This window comes from Zalophus californianus, chromosome 6 (assembly GCF_009762305.2).
Source record: "Zalophus californianus isolate mZalCal1 chromosome 6, mZalCal1.pri.v2, whole genome shotgun sequence".
Classification (NCBI taxonomy): domain Eukaryota; kingdom Metazoa; phylum Chordata; class Mammalia; order Carnivora; family Otariidae; genus Zalophus; species Zalophus californianus.
This window is the reverse complement of record NC_045600.1, coordinates 58812393-58836751: the sequence shown is the minus strand read 5'-3', so window position 1 is coordinate 58836751 and position 24359 is coordinate 58812393. Positions and strand designations below refer to the sequence as shown.

The following is a 24359-nucleotide window of genomic DNA, read 5'->3' as shown; positions in this document are numbered from 1 at the left end:
TGAGCCTGACATTCATCCTGAACCACAACCTCAACTCCCAGGCCCGGGGCGGGGCACGCCACAGTATTGTTAAAAATGACTTTTCCTTTAAGTGAAGTAAGTTTTAAAGTAGAAGCCAAATTTGTATCCATCATGGAATTAGAGAAGAGATTCCTATCTTGAGTAGTAGGATGTCTAATCAGCATCTGAAGCTATTTGTGGTGAAAGGACATTTAAAAAAATTCTAACTTACTATTCATCAATATGTTACTAAAACACAATATAAACAGGTTACTGGAAATATATTCATGCGCTGGAATGTCATAGCCACGTCAAAGTGCTGTAAATGTTACTAATGGTTTACTCTTAGTTTCTGTACTTAATCTCTTTACAGAGCTGTAGTAAATGATTTCTTGGGCTGAGACCCCAAAACCAGTCTACAGACCACACTTTGAAGGGTCCTTTCAGCTCGATGACGAGTAGAGAATAATCTAGAGTCTTGGATTTTCTTGACAAGCTGATTTTTTCCCTCTCTTCCTTCTTCATAACTTTCATAGTGTCACTAAGTTTTTATCCCTTTTTGTTATGGTTTAGAGTCTTATTTGGAAAATTCATTTACCTTTTTAGCTTAGATACTCTGCTTTTATATGAAAAATGTTAATTTTCTAACATTTTATCTTGTTATGACCTTCCTTTCTAATTTATATTTTACCTTTTCCTGGTGCTGTATAAGGATGTGGGATTTGAGGGGTAAGTAGTGAAGCATTTTGCCTCAGCAAGGAGTAGTATTTTATCACTGACATTATCGAGATTTGCCTACACGTGGTGATAACAAAAAGCAAACTGACTTTTGGCTGGTTTATCATTGTTTTTTACATTGTCTACTGACAATGCACCTCTTTTTTAAAAATTTTATTTATTTATTTGACACAGAGAGAGAGAGAGAGAGATCACAAGTAGGCAGACAGGCAGGCACAGGCAGAGGGAGAAGCAGGCTCCCTGCTTAGCACGGACCTGGATGCGGGGCTCTATCCCAGGACCCTAGGATCATGACCTGAGCCGAAGGCAGCCGCTTAACCAACTGAGCCACCCAGGAGCCCCATGCCCCTCTTTTTCAACTCTATCTAGGATGAAATGCTTTCATTTCCCCCTTGGCATGCCAATGTCCTTATTTTATTTTATTTTACTTATTTATTTTTTTAGCATTTTTTTATTATGTTATGTTAATCACCATATATTACATCATTAGTTTTTGATGTAGTGTTCCATGATTCATTGTTTGCATATAACACCCAGTGCTCCAAGCAGAACGTGCCCTCTTTAATACCCATCACCAGGCTAACCCATCCTCCCAGCCCCCTCCCCTCTAGAACCCTCAGTTTGTTTCTCAGAGTCTATAGTCTCTCCTGGTTCGTCTCCCCCTCCGATTCCCCCCCTTCATTCTTCCCCTCCTGCTATCTTCTTCTTCTTCTTCTTTTTATTTTTTAACATATAATGTATTATTTGTTCCAGGTGTACAGGTCTGTGATTCATCAGTCTTACACAATTCACAGCGCTCACCATAGCACATACCCTCCCCAATGTCCATCACCCAGCCACCCCATCCCTCCCACCCCCCACCACTCCAGCAACCCTCAGTTTGTTTCCTGAGATTAAGAATTCCTTGCCAATGTCCTTATTTTAAATTAAGAGCAAAAGTGCTTCAGATTGCTATATAGCTGCCAATTAAAATATATTCAAATTATCATCATCTTCACATTTTACAGGCCAGTGACTACTTCTCAATGGCTTTAAAGTTTGATCCAGAAAATGAATGTGCTACCATGAATCGAGCTATTGCCAATACAATATTAGGGAAATACAAAGAAGCAAAAGAAGATTTTGCATATGTGGTTGAAAGCTGTCCCTTCTGGGCTGCAGTATATTTTAACAGAGCACACTTATACTGTTGTTTAAAGCAATATGAACTAGCTGAGGAAGACCTAAGTAAAGGTATTTTTGTTTTATAACTTGGGGGTAAAATCACAGTGGTTGATATGTTTGTTTTTAGACAATAAAAAGAAGAAAATCATCAAGTCTATCTGTCTAGGTAAGCTTACATAAGAATTACTGTTTTTATATAGCATATCTTTAATGCCATCAGTATGGATTCCTTCATGGAATAATTTAAAGCGTGGATAAGCTGAGATACAGAAAATCATTAGGGAAACCAGACATAAACAATGCCAGCCTTTCAAGGAGAGACATTGTACTGTGTTCCTCAAGTTAGTTTTCTTAGAGAGATTTAATCTTTTTAATTTTACCAAATAATCACTTGCATTTAAAGAAAAATGCTTCCAAATTAGCAATGCTAAAGTTCTTGTACAATTTTTATTTTTAAAACATGAGACCATTTTCCAGGGTTATCATAAAACATATCTTGAAATGATTTTCTTTTACAGCTCTGTCTTTGAAGCCTGATGATGCTCTAGTATATAAGCTTAGAGCAGAGGTTCGTGGTAAAATAGGTCTGATTGAGGAAGCTGTGGCTGACTATATTCAAGCACTCAACCTTCAAGAATATGCCTCAGTGATATGATTACAGAGACTATGGTTTCTGCAGCAGCCTATACAGTTCTTCTTCCCGAAATTGAAACTTATTTGTTGTTTAAAAGGTTGCACTATCTCCTTCATTATTGCATTCATTATGTTTTGTTATCTATATAACCCTTTAATTCATTTTAACAATATATTTATATTATATATTAATTACAAAGCATCTAGATCACTTTCTGCATATTTGAGAAAGCTAATAACAATTTCTTCATAGGGTGCAGCATTTAAATGGGGATGTTTTTAAAGGAATATTAGCATTTAAAATATTTTCTTTAAGGTAAATTAATTCCTTTTGAAATAATATAATCTTCATGATTATAGAAAAAGTGTCATTGACCTTTTCATCAATACGTACTCATAATGTATTCAACAGTATCCAGGTTTAAAAAAATAAATACAGAGTTGATGGCTATAAAGAAATTAAGTACGTTTCTTCTCTCTTCCTGTAAACAATGTCTACACAGGCCCGTATTCTTCCTGGTACTTATATTATTCCACCAGATAAACATGTTTCTCTTTTACATGTTTCCTCCCTTCCAGCACAGCACCTATAAAAATTTTGACCTTTCCGTTTCCTTGATATAGTTTTTTTGACTCTTTGATGGAAATTTTGTAAATATATATAAAAATTTTGTATACACTTATAATCAGTGCTTCAAAGAAGTTAATGAGTAAAAATTAAAGACAGCTAAAAATTTTTCCTTCAAGATTGATTGATTGATTGATTTGACAGAGAGAGAGAGACAGCGAGAGAGGCCATACAAGCAGGGAGAGTGGGAGAGGGAGAAGCAAGCTTCCCGCTGAGCAGGGAACCTGATGCGGGGCTCGATCCCAGGACTCTGGGATCATGACCTGAGCTAAAGGCAGACGCTTAACGACTGAGCCACCCAGATGCCCCAAGACAGCTAAAAATTCTGTATAGAATGTCTATAAAGGATCCTTGAGTGAACCAGAGAACCCCTTTTCTTTATCTTACTGATAGGAATAAGATTTCATTCACATTTGCTTCACTCACTTATTTTCCTCTTCATTTCATTCTTCCGGTATATCTCTAGCTCCTCAGAGACTTGTTTTCACAGAGATGAGACATTTTGGAAAGAATATCTCTATCTACTCAGTTTCCTTTTTTTAAGTTTGATGTACCAGATTTTCACAATAGAAGGTTGATTTTCATTTGTAAGCCACCGTGGAGATGCGTCACACTATTTCAGGATAATTTTCTAGGCATATGTGGGGTCCACCCTGAGGACTGGGTCACCCATAGCGAGTTGTTTTGGTTGGTGAGTCGGACACATTTAATAAGCCACTTTGGATCACTTGCCTTCACCTGTCTCCAGATAATTTTGTCCCAGCCCAGGCCACAGGTGAGATTTAGACGGAGCTCATGCACCCACAGACAAGCCCTTGCCTCAGGCTTCCCATGGCCCCTGCCCCAGGGCATCTGTGTTGGTGCTAAGGTGTTGGATTGCTGCGGGATTCTGCCAGTGCTCGCCCAACTGTACCGTGGATGTGCAGGGGCCTAAATCCCTGTCAAATGAACCTCTGATGATGGGAGAAAGGAACTAGTAGGGAGATTCTTCTCCCTCCCTTCTCTTGGTGGGGTGTCCTGAGACACTCTGTATACAGCCTCCCGGAGGATGCTCCTGGCAGCCAGCTTCAAAACATACCTTGTGTCTCCGCTTCTGCCTTCCCTGCCTCACTCCCTCTTGTCACTGCTCCTATGTTCCCCGGTTTGCATGTCTTGATAAAGTCATAGCACAGAAGCATTTGCCTCTGGCTCTGCTTTCTGGTCTAACCCAGGCTAAGACAATGAGTAATTTAATATTTTTTTTCTGATCACACACAAATACTTATAAGATGAGGCAGGACTGATGCAAACCAAAGGCCATAATAGTATAATGGTGCAAATCATCTCTAACTTGTCAAAATGCTACATGTCCCCCCTGTCCAGATCCCCTTGGCACCCAGCTTCTGTGCACACTGGCAGTATCCTCCTGCACACACCTGCCCTTTCCACCTGAGGCATTTCTCTCAGTCCACACATAAGCCAGGTCAGAACGACAGGGGTGTTCACGTCACTAGGAGCCACCTTCAGCAACCATGGATGGAAGGTGGGGAATAAACACTTCAGCTTTCTTGACTTAGGGGGGATACTTCTCCCTGACTTCTCCAATCAGCATGAGCCTCCCCACCCCACCCCATTCCATTGCCCACCATACAACCTCCTCAGTACATACCCTTTGTTGGTTTTCCTCTTTCTTGCCTCCCTCTCTCCTCCCCAACACCAGCTTGCTGACACCTCCTCCCAAATAAACCTCTGGTCCTCAAATCCTGGTCTTGGGGTCAGCTTCTGTAGGAATGAATCTAAGGCAGCATCACCGAGGAAGAGGCACTGAAGCTGGATCCTGACCAGGGGTCAGTGCCCATGGGCAGAGGTGTTGGATTGAAAGGCCCTCCATACAGACTGGATGTCAGGACAGAGATAGAAATGGGAAAATAAAGCATGTTTGGTGAGTGGTTGGAGCAGTCTTTGTGAGGAAATGGTGGCAGGAAACCATGCTTATGTAATCAGAGTCAGACATGAAAAATCCTTAGCGCTAGACAAAGGAGCCAGAATGAGGAGTTAAGACTTAACTATGAGTGGGGTGTAAGGTGGAGGTGGGGTGGGGACAGTGACAGAAAGGTTTCTATCCCCTTCATCTCCCTCCATCCTCACAATAATGGACTGGGGACATTTTATCGTCACCAGATGAAAACTGGACATATGAAAATTGATCCAGTCTCTGCAGAGAGGTTCGCCCTGGTGCTGTATGTGCTCCACTCGGACTCCAAGTGAGTCTGTCTTTCCCGAGAAGATCCGAGGCGAGTAAAGGAGACACAGCAGGATAGAGGCAGGATGGAGAGAGGATGAAGACCAAGGAAGAAAGTGACTTCCAGAAAGCTATGGGAGCTAAATCAGGCACAGAGGACCTCAAGGGAAGAGGAAGGAGATATCTGGATTTTGTCTTTTTCTTACTAGTTTGAGTAATGTTGACCTCTTCAGCAGGTGAACTGAGGCATATCCTTCCCACCATCATAGGACTTAGTGATCACATTTAACTTATTTATAATACATGTACAAGCCTACACACACAACTTTTACTGATGATAATCCTTGGGAAGTAAAATTGGAGAAAAGAATAAGGAGTTTTTTTTTTTCCTTTCTTTGTTACATCAAGCTAGAAGAAGAGTAGTAGGATTACAAGTGGCTTTTACTCTCAATTTTATTTTCTGTAATTTAGTGTGTTTTTTTTTTTTTCCTCCACTAGAATCTAAGCTCTATGAGGACAGGGACTTTATTTATTTATTTATTTATTGTTTAGTGCTGTATCCCTAATAGTTATACTGACTAAAAAAGAAGAGATGCTCAAGATATATCTGTTAAAATAAAAGAAATTACAAATGCAATGAATCAATATTACTGTGTAGCTATTGTGGTGAATTGTTTGCTTGTCATATGTTCCTTTGCATTTCTCGCATGCCTGCCATAATACAGAGACTGAAAAGCTAAGAGTTATGTCTCCCAAATGTCCTTGCAGCCAGAGTTGCTGATGTGATTTAGTTTCTGCCAATCTGACGTAATCTCATGAGACTGATTTGAAGCAGCATCATGCAAGACACCCTTCTGCTGATATTAAAACAGTAGGCTATGGGTGGCTCTAGAGCAGAACTCGAGATTTAGCAAATAAACACATAGGACACCTGGTTGAATTTTAATTTCAAATAAAGAAGGGGTAATTCAGGACTCCTGCTTAAACACATGACACCCAGTTAAACTTGAATTTCAGATCAACAACAATTTTTTCGTCTAAGTATGTCCTGATTATTGTATAGGACACACACTAAAATTTTTTGTTGTTGATCTGAAATTCAAATTTAAACGGGTATCCTGTGTCTTATCTAGCAACGTTATTCTGCAGCCAACCCTGATGGCTCTGGTTTTCTGATCCTGGGTGAATTGTACATTTTCCTGGAGCCAATAGCTGCTGTGCCCATTTCTTGATTTTCTACCTTTCTCTTTATGGCAGAGCAGACTCCCCAGGCTTGGCCAATTTTGTTTTGCTCTTTTGATGGCTCAGTCTAGAACCTGCTTCATTGGGCCTTCTAACAATAACATGAGCACCACTTTCTTTGTATGAAATCTCTTTCAGTTTAAAATTACGAGAATGGCTTCTGTAACGTAACATATAGCCAAACTCTGATACAGTTTTGAAGATTTAAAAGAAATGAATGTAGAGCTTTTCTTTTCTCATGAATGGAGTCAGAGTAATAGCATCTTTTCTGCAATGAGGTATTTATATAGTTTGGCTGTGGGTCAAAGTTGAAAATAATAACTGTAATAATCATGATTTTTAGCATTTACTTTAAGCAAAGTGTATACCCCGTCTCTATCAACTCAACAGTCTTGCAAGGTAGTAGGTTTCATTAGATGAGGAAACTGAGGCTCCAAAAGATCAGATTTTATGATCAAGATCACATAGCTGTAAATGGTGGAGCTGAGAGTCAATCTCTATTCTACTTTAAAAGCCACAGCTCCTTGGGGTGGCTTGGTGGCTCAGTTGTTTAAGCACCTGACTCTTGATTTTGGCTAAGGTCATGATCTTAGGATCTTGAGATCTAGCCCCGTGTCAGGCTTCGCGCTGGGCCTGGAGCCTGCTTGAGATTCTCTCTCTCTGCCTCTCTCTATCCCCTCTCAAAAAAAAAAAAAAAAAAAAAAAAAAAAAGCCACTTCTCCTCCTGGTTCTTTTCACTAGAGAGAAGTAAAACAAGATTAACTCATAGTCTATTAATCTTTATCATACCTACATCAAAGCTTTCCGCCTAATGATCGTTAGTGCAAAAAAAGATTTTCAGTCTTTAACATTTCTTTTGTACTGGCATATATATGGATGTGTTTATATCTATGCCAACGTGTCTATGTATCTGTGTATCTAAATTAGCCCTAGATAAATGCATGATAGTAGTGAGGTTATCTTGAACTTTTAATTTGAAATATAGTCAATGGACAATATCTTACATTTTATCTTTAATATTAAAGCCAGGTAGGAATGACAGTAGAGAGTTCAATATGTAGGTAGTAAGAAAGGTTAGAAAAAGGCAATCATCATTTGTTAAAAACCTATTATGTACCAGAAACTCAGGTATGGCTTAAGGACATTTTTGTTTCACCATTGTCACTGAGGCAGTCTTGTTATTCCCATTTATAGAAGAAAAATATGAGGTACAGAAAGGTTAAAGAATAGCTTAGAGTACCTCTAGTATAATGATGTTACCCAAACTTTGTTTCATTTTTATTTACTCTATATATTTCTTTAAATAGACTTGCTAGTATTAATCGAATTTACTTAACAAGAAGGAATTTGTAGAAATAAATGTGTAACTAATGAAAAGTTTGTCCTTGTTCTACCTAAAAGAATCTCCCTTTATGCCAGTGTTAACTTGTATTACAATGTGGGACATGCTGTAATCCACAGTACTGGTGGTTGATGAGTGCATCTGGAAGAGTGATCAGAGTGAGGGAGGGTAAACAAATAGTGCCTGTTGAGATAGGGGAGGGAAAGAGAAAGAACCAGAAGCAGAAGTTGATTGGTGCCCAGACAGGCCGAGCAGAACCAGAAGCAATAATCATGTGCTTTGAGAGGCTCAGTCTATATTCTGAGCATTTTGTAATAACAAGGTCTTACTCCGAGAGATTCTCTAATGGCATAAAATATGTTAGTCAATGTCTTAGAATCATTGGTCTCCAAAAATAACAGGCATTTTATGACCATCCATGCCAAGCTCCCAATGTCCAACATCTCTTCATCTCCTCACCCACTTTTGCCTGGCTAATTTATTCTCAGGAAGAGACTTTTTTCCCCCTCCCCGGGGGGTGGCTTAGACCCTTTTGCTCTACCCTTCCACAGCACTGCCTCCTACTCTTTGGAACATGCCTCATATCTGTCCATCCTTTTTTAATGGCTGTCTTCCCCACTAGTAAGAAACTCTACACAGGCAAGGATTAGGTCTCCCTTGTTCACTGCTCTATCACCAATGCTTACCACAGTTCCTGGCACACAGCAGGTGCTTCATAAATATTTGATGAGCTTACTTAAATAAAATCCAGGCCTGAACATTGTGTCCTGTGGGACATTATGACCCAACACTCTATGGCTACATTTGATTATTCATTTCTATGATAAAGCAAGAGCATCCCATGAGAGTCTAGGCAAGCCCAGACTCTTCAAAGGTCAAAGCAATGACATCAATGCTCTTCTTACTTAACACTTCCTGTGAGCAGAAAGGTCTTCAGCCTCCACAGCTTTTACAGTGCCTAACTCACACACACATGCACAGCACCCTCAAAATCACAAGAAAAGATGAATAACTTTAGAAGATGATGTTAGAAAATCTCCAGATGTAATCACTGAGATCAACCTTCTGTAAAAATAACAGGTGAAAAACAACTCTGTCAAGGTGATGAGGGCGAAATGTCTGAAATCATAATGTGTCAACATCCCAGGCTGATCATTGTAATTTTTATAATTGGGTGATGCTATGACATAATCAAGTTATAACCCAATCAAGGATAATGAATAAGAGACTATAACAAATTTTTAATTATGATTCTTCTGTGAGAAAGTTTGTGCTAATCAAGGGGGCATGGTGTGCATTGAACCTAACATAGAGGGAGGGAATGGTCCCACTGCAAACATTTACATGTGTGCTCTTAGCTCTGTCTGCCAAACGGGTGCTCTAGAGAGTGGACAGGAATGTTCTGATCTTTTGACCTTTTTTTTTTCCTGAAGATTTTATTTATTTATTTGAGAGAGAGTACGTGAGCATGAGCAGGGGGAGAGGCAGAGGGAGAAAGAAAGGGAGAAGCAGACTCTCCGCTGAGCAGGGAGCCCAACCCTGGGATCATGACCTGAGCCGAAGGCAGACCCTTAACTGACTGAGCCACTCGGGCATCCCTTGACCTTCTTATTAGTTGGTAAAGTGCCATAAAGTAAATGAAGCATACCACTGTTATAGCTTTAATCCACTAAACCACTGAGGCAATTTAACTGCTTCTTTGCAGACTCTATTCTAGCAAAGAAACCTTCTACTGATAATTTGGCTTCCCATGTGGACATATAGAACATTTATAGTATAATTCCATTTTATTGTAAACTTGTACATATACAAAATATATCTGTTGCATTTTCATGAAAGTTGTAAATTATTTTTTACACCAGCCTTTAACAGTGAGTACCTGTGGAGAGCAGATTGCTGGTGTAGGGTTTGTTGGTAGAGGATATGTGGGAGGTTTAAGAGAACCTTGATTTTGCACTTTCCAGGCTCCTGCATTCTTGGATTTATTTTTTAATCGTTGAGCATGTCTAGATTTTATAGTAGGAAAAATATAAAGTTATGTCCCCTCCCCCCTAGGTTAAATAGCTTATTTGAGGCAACAGTTAAGACTAGGAAAGATGCACATTGCTCTTTTTCCCTGGGTGCCCACAGACGACTCTGAGTTAAATCTGGCGGTGTCAGGCACGTCCCCTTTAGAGGTCCCCGTGCGTCAGGCAGGCCCCGCCCACAAAGCGTCTCGGTCCATGTTTGAACCATGACCATCTCTTCGAAAAAACTTAGCCTTAAAAAAAAATCATTTTCTAAAATATATAGTGTAGTGATCATAGTCACTTAAATTTCTAAGAAAAATATAAAATTTGCTTTTTAAACCTATGATTCAGTTGAAGTCTTTTATCTTCCCAGCCCTACAATTTTAATTTATTTGCAAAAGGAGAAAGCATTAGTTTGAATGTACTCGTATGGTGATTTTGCTTTACTTGAGATGCTTCTCTGCAAGTAGAAAGATCTACAAAGCCTCTGATGAAAAGAAAAAAAAAATCACTGAAAACTTTGCCTCAACATATTTGTGTCCATTCATGACACAAATTTTAATAGAGAAAGGAATCTAAACTGACTAGAAGTTTATGCTGATGATACTCGTAATTTTATTTTATTTTATTTATTTTTTTTAAAGATTTTATTTATTTATTTGAGAGAGAGAGAGAGAGAATGAGAGATAGAGAGCATGAGAGGGGGGAGGGTCAGAGGGAGAAGCAGACTCCCTGCCGAGCAGGGAGCCCGATGCGGGACTCGATCCCGGGACTCCAGGATCATGACCTAAGCCGAAGGCAGTCGCTTAACCAACTGAGCCACCCAGGCGCCCGATACTCGTAATTTTATAACCATCACTTACAAGGAATAAATCACTAACTGGAAAAAGCATCGTTTACATTCCAGATAGAAAAATTCTCCTTAATCTTACTTCAATTGGTTACTAGGTTAGACAATTCCATTTATTGCCACTATATACATGTGTATATATATATATATATATACACACACATATATTTATATTATATATATAATTTGACAGTTTAAATTATGATTTTTATTTATGTGGTTCTAAGGTCTAAGGAATAAATCCCTAGTTGTATTGCATGAAACATTTCTTTTTTTCTCTAACCTTCCCAAAGGAGACCTTCATAAGTCTATGAATCAACTTAGCTTGACATCTGTTTAAAGAAAGAAAAGGTAATTGGGAATTTAACTTCAGAACTTATGGCATTATGACCATTACACAGTTGTAAGTTTTTTAAAACCGTGAATTACAATAAATATAAATTATAATATTGTTATAAATCACAATATTCTGAATTTATTAGACCGGGAGACTGCCATTTTGGTATGTTTGCTTTATAAGCTAGGAACAAATTTCTCTTTTGAATTTGAAGACCAAGGTAAGAATTTTTGTGTCTAAGTTAAGGTGATTTATTACACAAAATCTAGAGATGAGGTCTCCTTTCCTTAAAAATAACAGAACAATGATTTTATTCAAGTCTTGGAGCCCTATTCAGAAAATTTGCAAATTCTGTGGTACAACTCTGTGCCTTTGAAATGTGGGAGACAACTCAACACAATTTTTCTGGATGCAATTGACCCTGAATAATGTATGAGCTGTGTAATAGCTCTGCAGCACATTCTCATCTCCGAGGGACGCTGGCTTCTCTTGTATTGCATCTCCTGCTTTCAATTCCTATGCTGTACGTTTACTATATTGGATCTTTGATGGTGAGTTGTCAAGGCGGAGGAAGAATGTTTGAGAACCGAAAATCCTTGGCAATCCAGAAAATAGCTTAATAGACTAGACTTCTCATTGCAGCTTGATTGTGAATATGTGAGTTTTGAATAGAACTTTCTCCTAGGATTCTGAACCTGGGATGTTTTTACCACAGGGGAAATAAGTGGGTAGCCAAAGAATACCAATTTTACTTGGGGAGTGCTGGAGGGAGAGAGAGAGAAATTAATTTAACAGGAAAGCAATTTAAGCGTTTTCACATGAAAAGATACAGCTATGTCATGGAATAGAACCTTAAAAATTCACATGAATCTTAACAGTGAAACACAGGACTTTGGAGACATTTCTCCCCTTTGAATGGCTGATTGGGGATGTGCCACAGACCCATAGAGGTCAGCATTCACTCTATGTTCTTGGAGGCCACGAGACAACAGCAAACACCGCCACCACCATAACACAGCAACATTGTTCCTGAGAATCCCTCCACAGCAGGTGCCCATTAGCCCATTTTACAGATGGAGAAATTTGGGTCCAGAGATATTAGGTGGTTTATCAAGGTCTCACATTTAAGGAAGGAGCCATAATACAAACCCAGGCAACCTGAGAAATTTGAGAAATGCTGTTTCAGGAATATTTCGGAATGAAGATACCAAGAAAACCAGATAAAAAAGGCTAAGCTCCTCTCTTTGAGGTTTTTTTGTTTTGTTTTGTTTTGTTTGATTCTGATCGAAAGTATTTTTGACTAGAATAATTCACTTCTCAAAGAAATTTCAGTGATACCTGTATTTTAATATTTTAAGTGCTATCTTCATGTCTCCTTAGATCTGTTATATGCCATATAAAATATGTGTAATAATAACATTTAAGTGTTTACAAACTGTCAAGACCTTTTCTAAATACTGTATATGTATTATCTCTTTTTAATTATTACAAGCACTCCATGAAGTTATTGTGATTAACACGCCCATTCTATAGAGGAGAAAACTGAAATGGAAAAAGATTAGGTAATTTGCTTAAAGTCACACATCACTTAAGGGGTTGAACAATCTGACTCCAGGGCCTTGGCTCTCTACCGGAGTCTAAGCTGCCTACGGGATGACAAACCCTGAGGCTCCGACTAATACAGAGAAGTTACCTGGCAGGGGTCTGCAGGTCTCCGGGAGATCTGTGCTCTGGAAACACTGTCTCTCAACACCTGTGAGGACTTCAGGAATTCCATGTTTTATCTTCTGTTTGGAAAATAAGACCCAGAGTGGCAATAGAATTTTGTTTTATTTATTTATTTATTTATTTATTTATTTATTTATTTATTATTTATTGGCTTTCCCCCATTTTTTATTTTTTAGAAGATTTCATTTACTTATTTGAGAGAGAGCACGAGAATGAGCAGGGTGAAGGGCAAAAGGAGAAGCAGACTCCCTGCTGAGCAGGGAGCCTGATGTGGGACTTGATCCCGAGACTGCAGAATCATGACCGGAGCTGAAGGCAGACGCTTAACGGCTTAACCGACTGAGCCACCCAGGTGCCCCTCCCCCCCCTTTAAAATTTAAATTAAATTAATTAACATATAATATATTATTAGTTTCAGATGTAGTGTTCAATGATTCATCAGTCTTATATAACACTCAGTGCTCATTACATCACGTGCCCCCTTTAATGTCCATCACCCAGTTACCTGATTCTCCATTCCCTACAGCCCCCTCCCCCAGCAACCCCTCAGTTTGTTTCCTATGATTAAGAGTCTCTCATGGTTTGTCTCCCTCTCTGATTTCATCTTGTTTTATTTTGTTTTAAAATGAGGAAGATTAGAGAGGACAGTTCAACCTTAACACCTACTATCTAACCTCACTAGGTTAGATGCTATAAGGCTGCAGCTTCTACTACACTAGAACTTTATTTTCTAGATACTAAGTCTCTCTGATATTTATCCCTGAAAGTTTATGAGAAAACGAAAGGACGCTCTAAGAAGAAATGGCTAATGCTGACCCAGCTTTCTAAATAGGACAAGGCTTTAAGAATAATTTCTGCCATTCAGCTCTCCTGTGACCCACAAGCAATAAATGACAGTCTTTTAAAAACAGCAATGGCTTATCTTGGGCATCAAGCAGGGAAGAACTGAAGTGATTTCTCTACACTTGTAATGTCAAGAGAAGTCCTACTCAGAGACCTCTGTTATAAAAGAAGAATTGTTTATAGCTATTGAAAAAATCCTCGCAGAACCGTCCATCAAACTTTATGAAATGTGTGAGCTACTTAGGTATCAGCTTTCTGGATCTAATTTTTTTTTCCAGAGCATTCAGTATCAAACCCTTTCCTCACTGGCTGGTTTCATACTGATAAACACAGAGCTGTCTTACTTTGTTTTTCTTTTCTCCCTGTGTGTTGACTCTCTTCACAGCTTTTTTCTTTCCTTTATACCCTGTTCTGAGACTATAACTCTCTGTTTCTCAAAGTGGAGCCTGTGGTCCACGTGGGTCAGAATAGGCTAGAATGCTTATTAAAAATGCACATTAGAGGCCTTACCTCAATTATACTAAATCCGAATCTCTGGAGTGGAGCTCAGGACTCTGCATTTCAATAAGCTCCCGAGAGATTCCTATCTATACTGAAGCCCAGTGGTTTTCCAACTTTATTGTAGAAGGCTTGTTTCATCAGAATTCCAGGCCCTGATCCAGAGTTTCTGATTCAGTAGGTCCCATGTGGGGACCGAAAACTTGCATGTCTATGGAGTTCTTGGATATTGCTAATGCTGCTGGTTCAGAAACCCCACTTGGTGAACTCTAGAGCTTTAAAAAGTTCTAGTCTAATCTTTGAAGTCCTGAAAAAACATTTTTAATAAAACATGCTCTAAAATGTCAAATATTTTGGTTGTAGAAATAAAAATGTTAACAAAAACACCCAAATTTCTCTCTGTGCCTTTGTGTGGGACCATTCCTCACTCTCCAACTCTCTGCATGTTCAGCTCAGCTCATCTTTCGGAGGGTGACTCCCACCCCCTTCCGGTAGTCCTGATTCACACAACTGTGCGCTCTCTCTCTCCTCAGCCCCTCCTCAACCCCCCCTCAGCTTTCCACTTGTTGGGGGACACTGATTCCTGTCTATGTGGGGGTATAGTTAACTGTGTTTGGGGGAAGATGTTAAGATGTTTCAACTTTCCTACCATACTGCAAACTCCTTAAATACAAGGTTTGTGCCCTTTTTTATTCTGCCTTTTCTGACAGTGGCACTTTATTGATGTTTGATTAATGGATGAGTAGTTCAGTGTGAGAAGGATATGTTTAATTCCTTTAAATGAGGACTAGACTGTTAGTACTTTATATTTTCTTCTTCTTTTTTTTTTTTTTTACGATTTTATTTATTTATTTGTCAGAGAAAGAGAGCACAAACAGGGGGAGCGGCAGGCAGAGGGAGAAGCAGGCTCCTGGCTGAGCAGGGAGCCTGATGTGGGACTCAATCTCAGGACCCCAGGATCATTACCTGAGCCAAAAACAGACACTTAACCAACTGAGCCACCCAGGCATCCCAATGCTTTATATTTTCGACGTGAATGATCTGTTGTCACAGCAATGAAAGTTGTTCTTTAACTTAGCTTAACAGGTAGGTAGTGTTTGGGATGAGCATCTTTATAGGAAAATCCAAGACATGCTCCAGTAGGATACGGAGGCTTTTTACTGGTTTCCTAGAAATAATTCTCTGTTCTGGCTACACGCAGTGTGGTTCCTGGACCAGCAGCACTGGCCTCACCTGGGAGCGGTTAAAAACTCCGAATCTTGGGCCTCACCCCAGAATGAGAATGAGAATGAGAATCAGAATGAGAATCAGAATCTGTAGGTGGGGGCATCTGGGTGGCTCAGTTGGTTAAGTGTCTGCCTTCGGCCCAGGTCATGATCTCAGGGTCCTGGGATCGAGTCCCGCATCAGGCTCTCTGCTTGGTGGGGAGCCAGCTTCTCCTTCTCCCTCTGCCTACCGTTCCCCCTGCTTGTGCGCGCGCTCTCTCTCTCTCTCTCTCTGTCAAATAAATAAAATCTTAAAGAAAAAGAAATCTGTAGGTGCTCTGTCTGTGCCTTCAAGTTAGAGAAATACTGCATTACTCAGAAGAGTTTCCTTCTGACTGAAAGAATACCTAAGAATAGTAACAAGTCAGTGTGAAAATCTGTTGTTATTGGTGATTATAAGTTTGTTAAAAGGTGCTTTTTTTTTTTTTTGGAAGATACTCTTGTGGTAACTGGGGGTTCCGCTGGGGGTTTGTAACCATCATCAAAGGTTCTTGTTGTATGGGCATCATACTGTGCTAGATGCTGTTAAAGAAATGTAATGAATCTGAGCTTTACCACAGAGCCAGACATGCTTGATGTGGGTAAGCAGATACTGAGACATAATTAAACATATGAAGCATATAGATCCAGCATCAATACAACAGGAGTGGATTTATTTTTGAAGGTTTTGTTTTATTCATCCCCTATAATCCACATTTCTTTGATTTGAGAATTTTCAAAACAAGATATTTTTAGCTATTTATTTGCATAGAGAAATTTGGTATTCAACAGTAACCCCGGGCAGGTTACATAAAGATTGATATTCCTGAGCACCTCGCCAATCAATCTCAATTTGTCACAAAGAAGTGTAAATATCCTTTGATATGGAAAATTAGTTATGCTGTGTGGAACCCAGATAAAGGTGTCTCTTTGACTTTCATTTATAGTATAACTTGGGTATAAATGGGTCAGGCTCAAAGGCATAATTAACAGTTTTAAATAAATTGCCAAAGATAAGGAAAGTGTTTATGTGCTTTGTATTAAAATGTTTACTCATAATTTAGGGTTTGAAGTGTGTCATTATTATTCAAATATAAAAAACAACATTCACTTAAGCTTATCTAAGATCATCGTACTTAGAATATTGATCTTTACTGCTCCCTAGTGAATGGATTATGCAATATTTAATGTGTGAGGCTTATGTGGAACATGAACTTTCTTGGTTAATAAGATCTCTTTTCTTTTATGACAGTTGTGATTCTCAAAAGATACTCATGAGAAAGGTCAGAGTGACTGCTTTGAAAGCATGCTCGGTAATGGGCAAGGTATCAGCAAGGCTATGGAAGGAATTTGGGAACTTTATATGTCTTGTTCATTGCTGTGGTTTTCTTTCTTTCTTTCTTTCTTTCTTTCTTTCTTTTTTTTTCCCATTTCTCTTGGAGGTTTTTGCGACATAATTTAACCAAAGAAGAACAATTAAAAAGCTGTTTAGGATATGGATGCTAATACGGGCTATGAATATTCTGCTCTCCTAGGCCCCGGAGTACTGGAACAGGGGAATACAGCAGCTAATTATAGGAATATCTTTTCCATTTTCCACAGTATTATAGTATTTCAATGATTATTTCTTTATCATTGAAGATTTTAAGGGTCTACTTACTAGTTAATATCGTTGCTGTTAAACTTCTAGCACATAATTAATATATTATTCATGACAATTTTGTTTCTCTGAGGTTGTCTTTGAGACTGTGTGATTGAAAACAACCAATGCATGCTACCATTTCAAAATACAAGAGGATGACAATATTCATTATGAGCAGAAACAAAACTATACCCATCTCATCTTAATGGGAGTATTAAAACCTTTCCAAATTCAATATGTACTTTTTCTAAGTTATGTGATTAGCATTGTGAACAGTCAGGTCTCAAAGCTATTTCCCCATGGGAAAGTTCATTTTCTGTCTCTTGCCACGGCATAAAAACCGAGGAGTCTTGAATTCAGTAATGAATTACACAGCAAAGAGTAGGTATTTGATGTGTGTTTGTTGAAATAAATAAATAACATGGGGGGGAATTTAACCTCTCAAAAAAGAAACATTTTAAAATGTGAACATGGATTTTAGTAATTTACAACAAAAAGTCAGTGCTAACTACCAGGATATAGAAGGTATTCACGCATGTTTTGTATTAATCATAATCAACTGACATGCATTTCAGTCTGTATTAATGTGCTTTAATGCTCTGAATAATAAACCTCTTCATAAATGCATATAAGTTCCTTGATCTCTCTGTCAATTTTCTGAATCAAAGGAAATTTAAAGTAAAATAAAGTTGTTCCCAGAGATGTAATAGTTTAAAAGACTAGGGCATTTTTTTTTTTCTAAAGTGCATATCTGGACTTAAGGTTTAGAATTGCACGTCTGGAAAAACTTTTCATAATCTGCTTTTCTCCCCTTTTCTTTTCTTTTTGCACGTATTTATTTTGGCCAGCTGGCGAGACAGATCTTTTTCAGGGGCTCAGCCTTCCAGTCTGAGTGTGGTTGTCCAAAACCAATCTTTGGATCAAATTCCTGTCTTACTTGCTCCAGTGTCTGAACAGTGTTGATGTCACAGGGGCATGGTGACCCAGTTGTCTGTTCCAAATGCCTGGTGGCTTGCCAAGTAAAGAGCTTAGCTAGGCGGCCATACATTACACTGCCTCACAAGAGGTAAGGAGGTTGCGATACAATCCTTGGGCAACCTCTCTCACCTTGCGTCTCCCATGTCAGCTGTTCAACATGAAGGTAGACACAGGGGTCTCCTTATAAAAATAAATGGTCCCTCTCCCCCTTCCCAGTTGGGTTGTCACCTTATCTAGTCTTGCCTGCACATCTATGGGCTAACCCAAGGGTTGGTCTGAGGAGGCAGGGGCTGGAAATTTGTCCTTGCTTTGGAACTATCCAATGGCTTGGATTCTGGGGAGAAACTGTACAAGTTGGTTTCCTTCTAGGTGGAATTTGTTCTAATGAGATTTCAAGATTTTGGACTAAAGTTGGAGCCCTATGCAGCACAGTCAGTTTTAGAGACGACCTTCCTTCTCAAAGATTCTGAAATTCCAGACCTAGGCGTTCCCTGAGAAAGCCAGGTGGGATGCATTGACTGGAAACCGATGTTCCCTTGGAGTTGGAGAGTCTGACTGTGGGGCTTTTTGCCGCTGCTTCCTCTAGCACACTGGCACATATACCAGGTATAAGGGGTTCTACACCTCACACGTCCATAACCTTGAATGTGGCAGTCTCAGTTGATGTGCTTATAAGACAGAGACATTCTACTATTTGAAACCCTTGAACACTTTGTTCTTCCTTCCCTTGTGATCATCTGCAGACTAAATGATCCCTTTCAGTTTTCCCTACTTGAAATAGATGTGGGATCATGATGTTACAGAAAAGCAACAGGTCTGGTGGTCAGAATGAGATTTTCTAGTCCCATCTTTACCAGTTGTGCCAACTTGGCTGCTCTGAACGTGTTTTCTTATCTGCAGGATAGATCTTCAAGTCCCTTCTAGCCTTAAGATCCATGGATTTAATGGGAATAATATTACCTGTTCAACCTACCTGACTGGGTTGTTGTGGGAATTAAAAGAGATCATATTTATGAAACTACTTTGTAAATCCTCTACAAAAGATTAAGGAATGTGATACTATTAATTCCCTCTGAAGAACAAAAATAGCTTGCAATTTACTTTTAATCTTCAAGACTGTGTATATATCTTTTGTATTTAGGTCTTTAATGATGTACACCATAATGCAAGACAATTGAATAGACTAATCTCTCTCTCACTAGATGTTACTCCAAGTGTCATTCTAAGGCAATGGGCTGGAGGGAGGAACTTTTTTTTTTCCAAACAGAGGTAAAATTAATCCCAAGTACACAAGGTTCTGGACTTTTTTTCTACTCCTTTCAAAGTTCTGAGAAGCAGGTTAGTTTACTGTTTCATACCAGAGATTGCTTAAACAGAGCTAGGGACTCAACATCTTTGGGGAGGAATCCAGAACAACCCACAGCTGGAGGGCCAGTGAGTGGTGATAGCAGGTGGGACACACTTAGAGCCCACAGGGAAATAATGGCATCCTTCGTACCTGGCTGTCACTCAGGAGATACAACAGCATTAAAGTAGGTCCTCTATCCAATTGTGGTGTTTTCCATTGTTCCAATTCACAGAGTAACGCAGAAACTAAAATACCCCAGATATTTTATATTATCTATTTATCTATCTATCCATCTATTTCTATCATTGAATACTGCTGAGAGTAGTAGTGAAAAATGAGAGACTCTTTAGAAGTACTGAACTGTTCTCTAATTCTCTTTGCACATGAATTCTCTTTGTAGCTGAACTGTAAGCTCCTTGAGGACAGGAAATATGCCTTAGGCTCTTTTCATACTGTCTCCCTTAACCTAGCAGCATTGGGCCCAGCCCTTGGTCCAGAGCAGGAGCTTGATAACCCCTGTTGATGAAGAAGTGGATTCTCACAGAGGTATTGAGGAGCACTGAGGTAGGACAACCCCATCTGTACTCCTACCTTTTCCTGTGTCCTTGAGTTTTGAACATATAGCTAAGGGTTAAACACTGTCCTTACAACTGCTAGTGAAACTTGGTAAGATGTTGCAAGATGGTGCAAAGTGCCCTAGGGAGGAGGGTCCCATGGGAATTGCCTACTCTCTGCTTACTCCTTCACGTGATGAATTCTAGATCATTTCGAGGTTATTAGCCTGCTAGGAGAAGGAACCATTGAAAATGACTTTTTTTTTTTTTTTTTTTTTAAGTAGGGCTCCTGGAGAGTGGGGCAGATCAGATGAAGGGGACCAGCAGTGTTTATAATAGTACTGAAATTTAATTTCAGTGCTGACCTTTTATTTGACATTTTAGATAATGCTATGGATGTGCTCAGCTATTTGTTCTTAACATATTTTCCATCTTTTTGGGGCACTAATCTACTTAAATTCAAAGTCAATAAAAGAATAAAATAAATTTTGACTTTAAACAAACAACTTTTGAAAAAAGTTCATTCACAATAGCAATAAAATATGCAATGCATATGAATTAACTTAAGCAATGGTCACGACTATGAAAAAGTGCAAAACTTTAGAAAGAGGCAAAAGAAAATACTGGAAAGAAAAATCATATTCTGAGATGGGAAGAGTTTCCACTACTTATAGAGGTACTACTTTTTCCAAATAAATACAGGAATTATAAATTCTATTAAAAATCACATTGAGCTAGGTATTTTAGAACTCGACAACACAATTCTAAAGTTCATGTGGAAGAAGAAATCGATCAGATTGATGAAAATTTAAAAACTTGAAAACACTAAACTCTGGAGAGGCTGTGGAGCAATGGAAACTCTTGCACACTAATTGTAGCAAAGTAACCATACAGCCACTCTGGAGAGTACCAGGACAATACCCAGTACAAAGTTGAAGAGGTATGCATCCCATAACTCAGTGAGTCTACTCATAAGTATGTATCCTTCCTAGACAAATTCCTACATATCTATACAGAGAGACATGGACAAAAATGTTCATAGCAAAAGAAAGCACATGAAACCTCATTTATAAGGCAATGGATAGATAATTTAAATGATATATTCCATTCATACATTGGAATATTATGAAGCAATGAAAATGAAAGAGCTAGATATATATATCTATCAGTTGCATAAACTTCACAAACATAATATTGAACATCAACAAAAAATGGAAACATAATATTCAAAGCATGATTTTAAACATTTTATAAAAAGATTTTATTTATTTATTTGAGAGAGAGCAAGAGCAAGAGAGAGAGGGAGAGAGAGTGCATGAGCAGTGGGGAGGGGCAGAGGGGGAGAGGGAGAAGCAGGCTTCCCACTGAGCAGGGAGCCTGACATGGGGCTCGATCCCAGGACCCTAGGATCATGACCTGAGCTGAAAGCAGACGCTTAACTGACTGAGCCACCCAGGCGCCCTCAAAGAATGATTTTAATTAAAAGTTAGAAACAAGTGTATATATTTGCACACATACTCAGGATATAAATAAATTCAGAAGAACCTTTAGATGCATGGTGAGCATGTGGGTGTTCATTTTATTATTCTATGTGCCTCTTTAAATGGTTGAAAATTTTCATAACATATTGAAAAATGTTAAATGATAAATGGGTGAGACTAGCTCAATTTCTTTTTGAACATAACAAAACAAACCAGTCGTGAGGATCTCACCACACCATACTAGATATTACAAGGTATTATAAAGCTAAATCATTAAAGTGCATAGTATTGGCTGAGGAATGATTTAAAAAAATAGAAAATCCTTAAACTGGCTCATTCATCTATGAAAATTTTGTATGTAAATAAAGGGGGGACACAGTGAAAAAGAATGGAAATTTTACCAAATAGTGTTGGGATAGCTACTTGCAAAACACATGGGGACAAACCACTACTTTGCCAACACATACCAAAATAAATTCCAAATGGATTAAAGAAATTTAAATGTCAAAAATTCATAAGAATAGTATGAAAAGTTTTGATCACTATCTATAGAATCTTGAGTGTGCTAGACTTTTTAAACCCAGAAGCCATAAAAGGGAAAGGTGGATAGATTTGACCATGTACAGAGTTTAACTATATCAAAAACAGTATAAAAATGGTCAACTGAAACGTATGAAAGATATTTGCAACATAAATATGAAGAGTTGTTAAACATAAGAATTAAGAATTCCAAATAGACAAATTCTAAAATGGGCAAATAACATAACTCAAAAAGAAAGAAATCACATGAATGATATACATTATAAGATATTCAAATGAACGATAAAATATAATTATATTATCCAGTTTTCAAGAAAATAACCACTTTCATTCATTGCAGGAAGAAAATTTAATTGGCCTAAGATTTCTGGAAGATTTGTCAAGTCATCAAAACTTTTAAAAATATGCCTATCTTTTGACGAAGAAATTAGACTTATACAAATTTGTTCTAAGGAAATGATTACAAATGTACGCAAATATTTAGAAAGCATGCCCATAAAAGTTCTGCCTTTAAAGTGGAAAAACTGGAAACAATCAAAACATACAAAACATAGAGGTTAAATAAATTATGGTATATTTATACAATAAAATGTTATTTCTCTATTAATAAGTACTGTATATCACAACTATTTTTCCCTAGAAAGATATTCACAACATATTTTTCAGTATATAACTACAAAGTAATGTGCAAATAGGCTCCTGCTTACATATGTATGTAGAAGAATATATGCAATATTAATAGTCATTGTTTTTGAATGGTGGGATTAAAGGATTAAAGATTTTTATTTATTTTGCTCGTGTATATTTTTTCTAATTTTGCTAAATTAATGATGTATTTTCTACATTTTTTAAAAGAAAAAACTTTGTTTAATTTTTAAGTTCCTATTTTAATTTTAAACTATAAAAGAATTCTGAAATTAAAAGCAAATATCTATGAACTGCTGTAGGTATTGTGGAAGAATTTTCTATAAATAAAGATGATCACATTTGCATATAACTAATAGGTGTCAGCTAGATTTTACAGAGTGATGACCATTGTTCCCATTTCGTATTCTTTTTTTTTTTTTCAAGATTGATTTATTTATCTGAGAGAGAGAGAGACAGTTTGGTGAGGGGAAGGGTCAGAGGGAGAGGGCGAGTCTCAAGCAGACTCCACACTGAGTGCAGAGCCCCATGTGGAGCTGTATCTCATGACCCTGAGATTATGACCTGAACCGAAACCAAGAGTCGGATGCTTAACCAACTGCTCCACCCAGGTGCCTCCCCCATTTCTTATTCTTAAAGTGTGTGAAAATAACATGTATTGAGTTTATCATATATTTAATGCCTAAAAATAAGACTCGCAATGTCTGTGTGCTATTACCATTACTTATATGTAATTAACAAGGAAAATACCCCTGTAGGAAAAGATATTTTCACCAATTTTCAGGAACGAGGTGGTGCATTAATAACTTTATATCATCCGAGTAAAAATTCAGAATATGTACCCGGAAGTTTTGGGCTATGAAAGAAGTCTCGTCAATCCATTTGAGGTGAGGAGATTGTAGGGCATTCAGAAAGGCTTCCCAGAGCGTGGGCCCCTTGTTGGTAATGGTGGGTAAGAATCATTTTAAGTATCATCATTAACTCTTCACTGTGTTCTGCCCTGCCCCTCCCTCCAGCAGGCAGACCTTCCTAATTATAGTTGGCATAGACTTGTTTTCCATGAGTTTTTACACCCTAAGCACACAGAAAGTTTGGTAGCCTGAGAGAGTATTCCGGGCAGCAGGAAGACAGAGTCTGGGATTAAAAACCGATGATCTCCTTGCTTGTTGATGCTACCGAGTATTACTGTAATAGCAGCTACTACAAAGTTTGATCATAAACCTGGTCCGGTGTACAAGAGTTTTCTTGGCTGTTAAAACTTCATCTTCCTGAAGTATCCATCTTACCAAGTCACTCTTTTGCTAAGGAATCTTTAGTGACTTCCCCTGACTTTATCCTGAAAATCAGACTCCCGGAGCGGGCACACTCCGCCATCCATTTCCTAACGACCCCACTTTCCTGATCACCTGTCCAGCTATTTCCTTTCCTATTCACTATTTGCCCAGTCAAATGGACCCATTCGCTTTTATTTTTAAGCCAGTCCACGCTTTCCCTTCTCAATGCCGTCGCTCGCACTGCTTTTCCTTGAGAATACATTCTACATCACCTTTGCCTGCGCTAATTTTACCTCAACCCTTAGCTCCCACGCAGAATCTTTCCTAATTCCCCCAATACGGAGATCATCTCTCTTCACCACCTGAGACAATGCACACTTTATCTGTGACTACATAATGACCCATTCTAACCTGTACCGT

The 24359-nt window shown here is 38.4% G+C and overlaps 1 protein-coding gene across 3 annotated transcripts in view; it reads left to right on the top strand.

Annotated features, from left to right (window-relative positions):
• Positions 1–2975, top strand: part of TTC6 (tetratricopeptide repeat domain 6) — a 203354-nt gene extending 200379 nt beyond the window's left edge. For all 3 annotated transcript variants that reach the window (XM_035728139.1, XM_035728137.1, XM_035728138.1), the window contains 2 exons: positions 1746–1971; positions 2421–2975. In XM_035728139.1, the coding sequence (XP_035584032.1) occupies positions 1746–1971; positions 2421–2557 (363 nt within the window). In that variant the 3' untranslated portion in view covers positions 2558–2975. The remainder of the gene's footprint in view (positions 1–1745; positions 1972–2420) is intronic.
• Positions 2976–24359: the final 21384 nt, after the last annotated feature.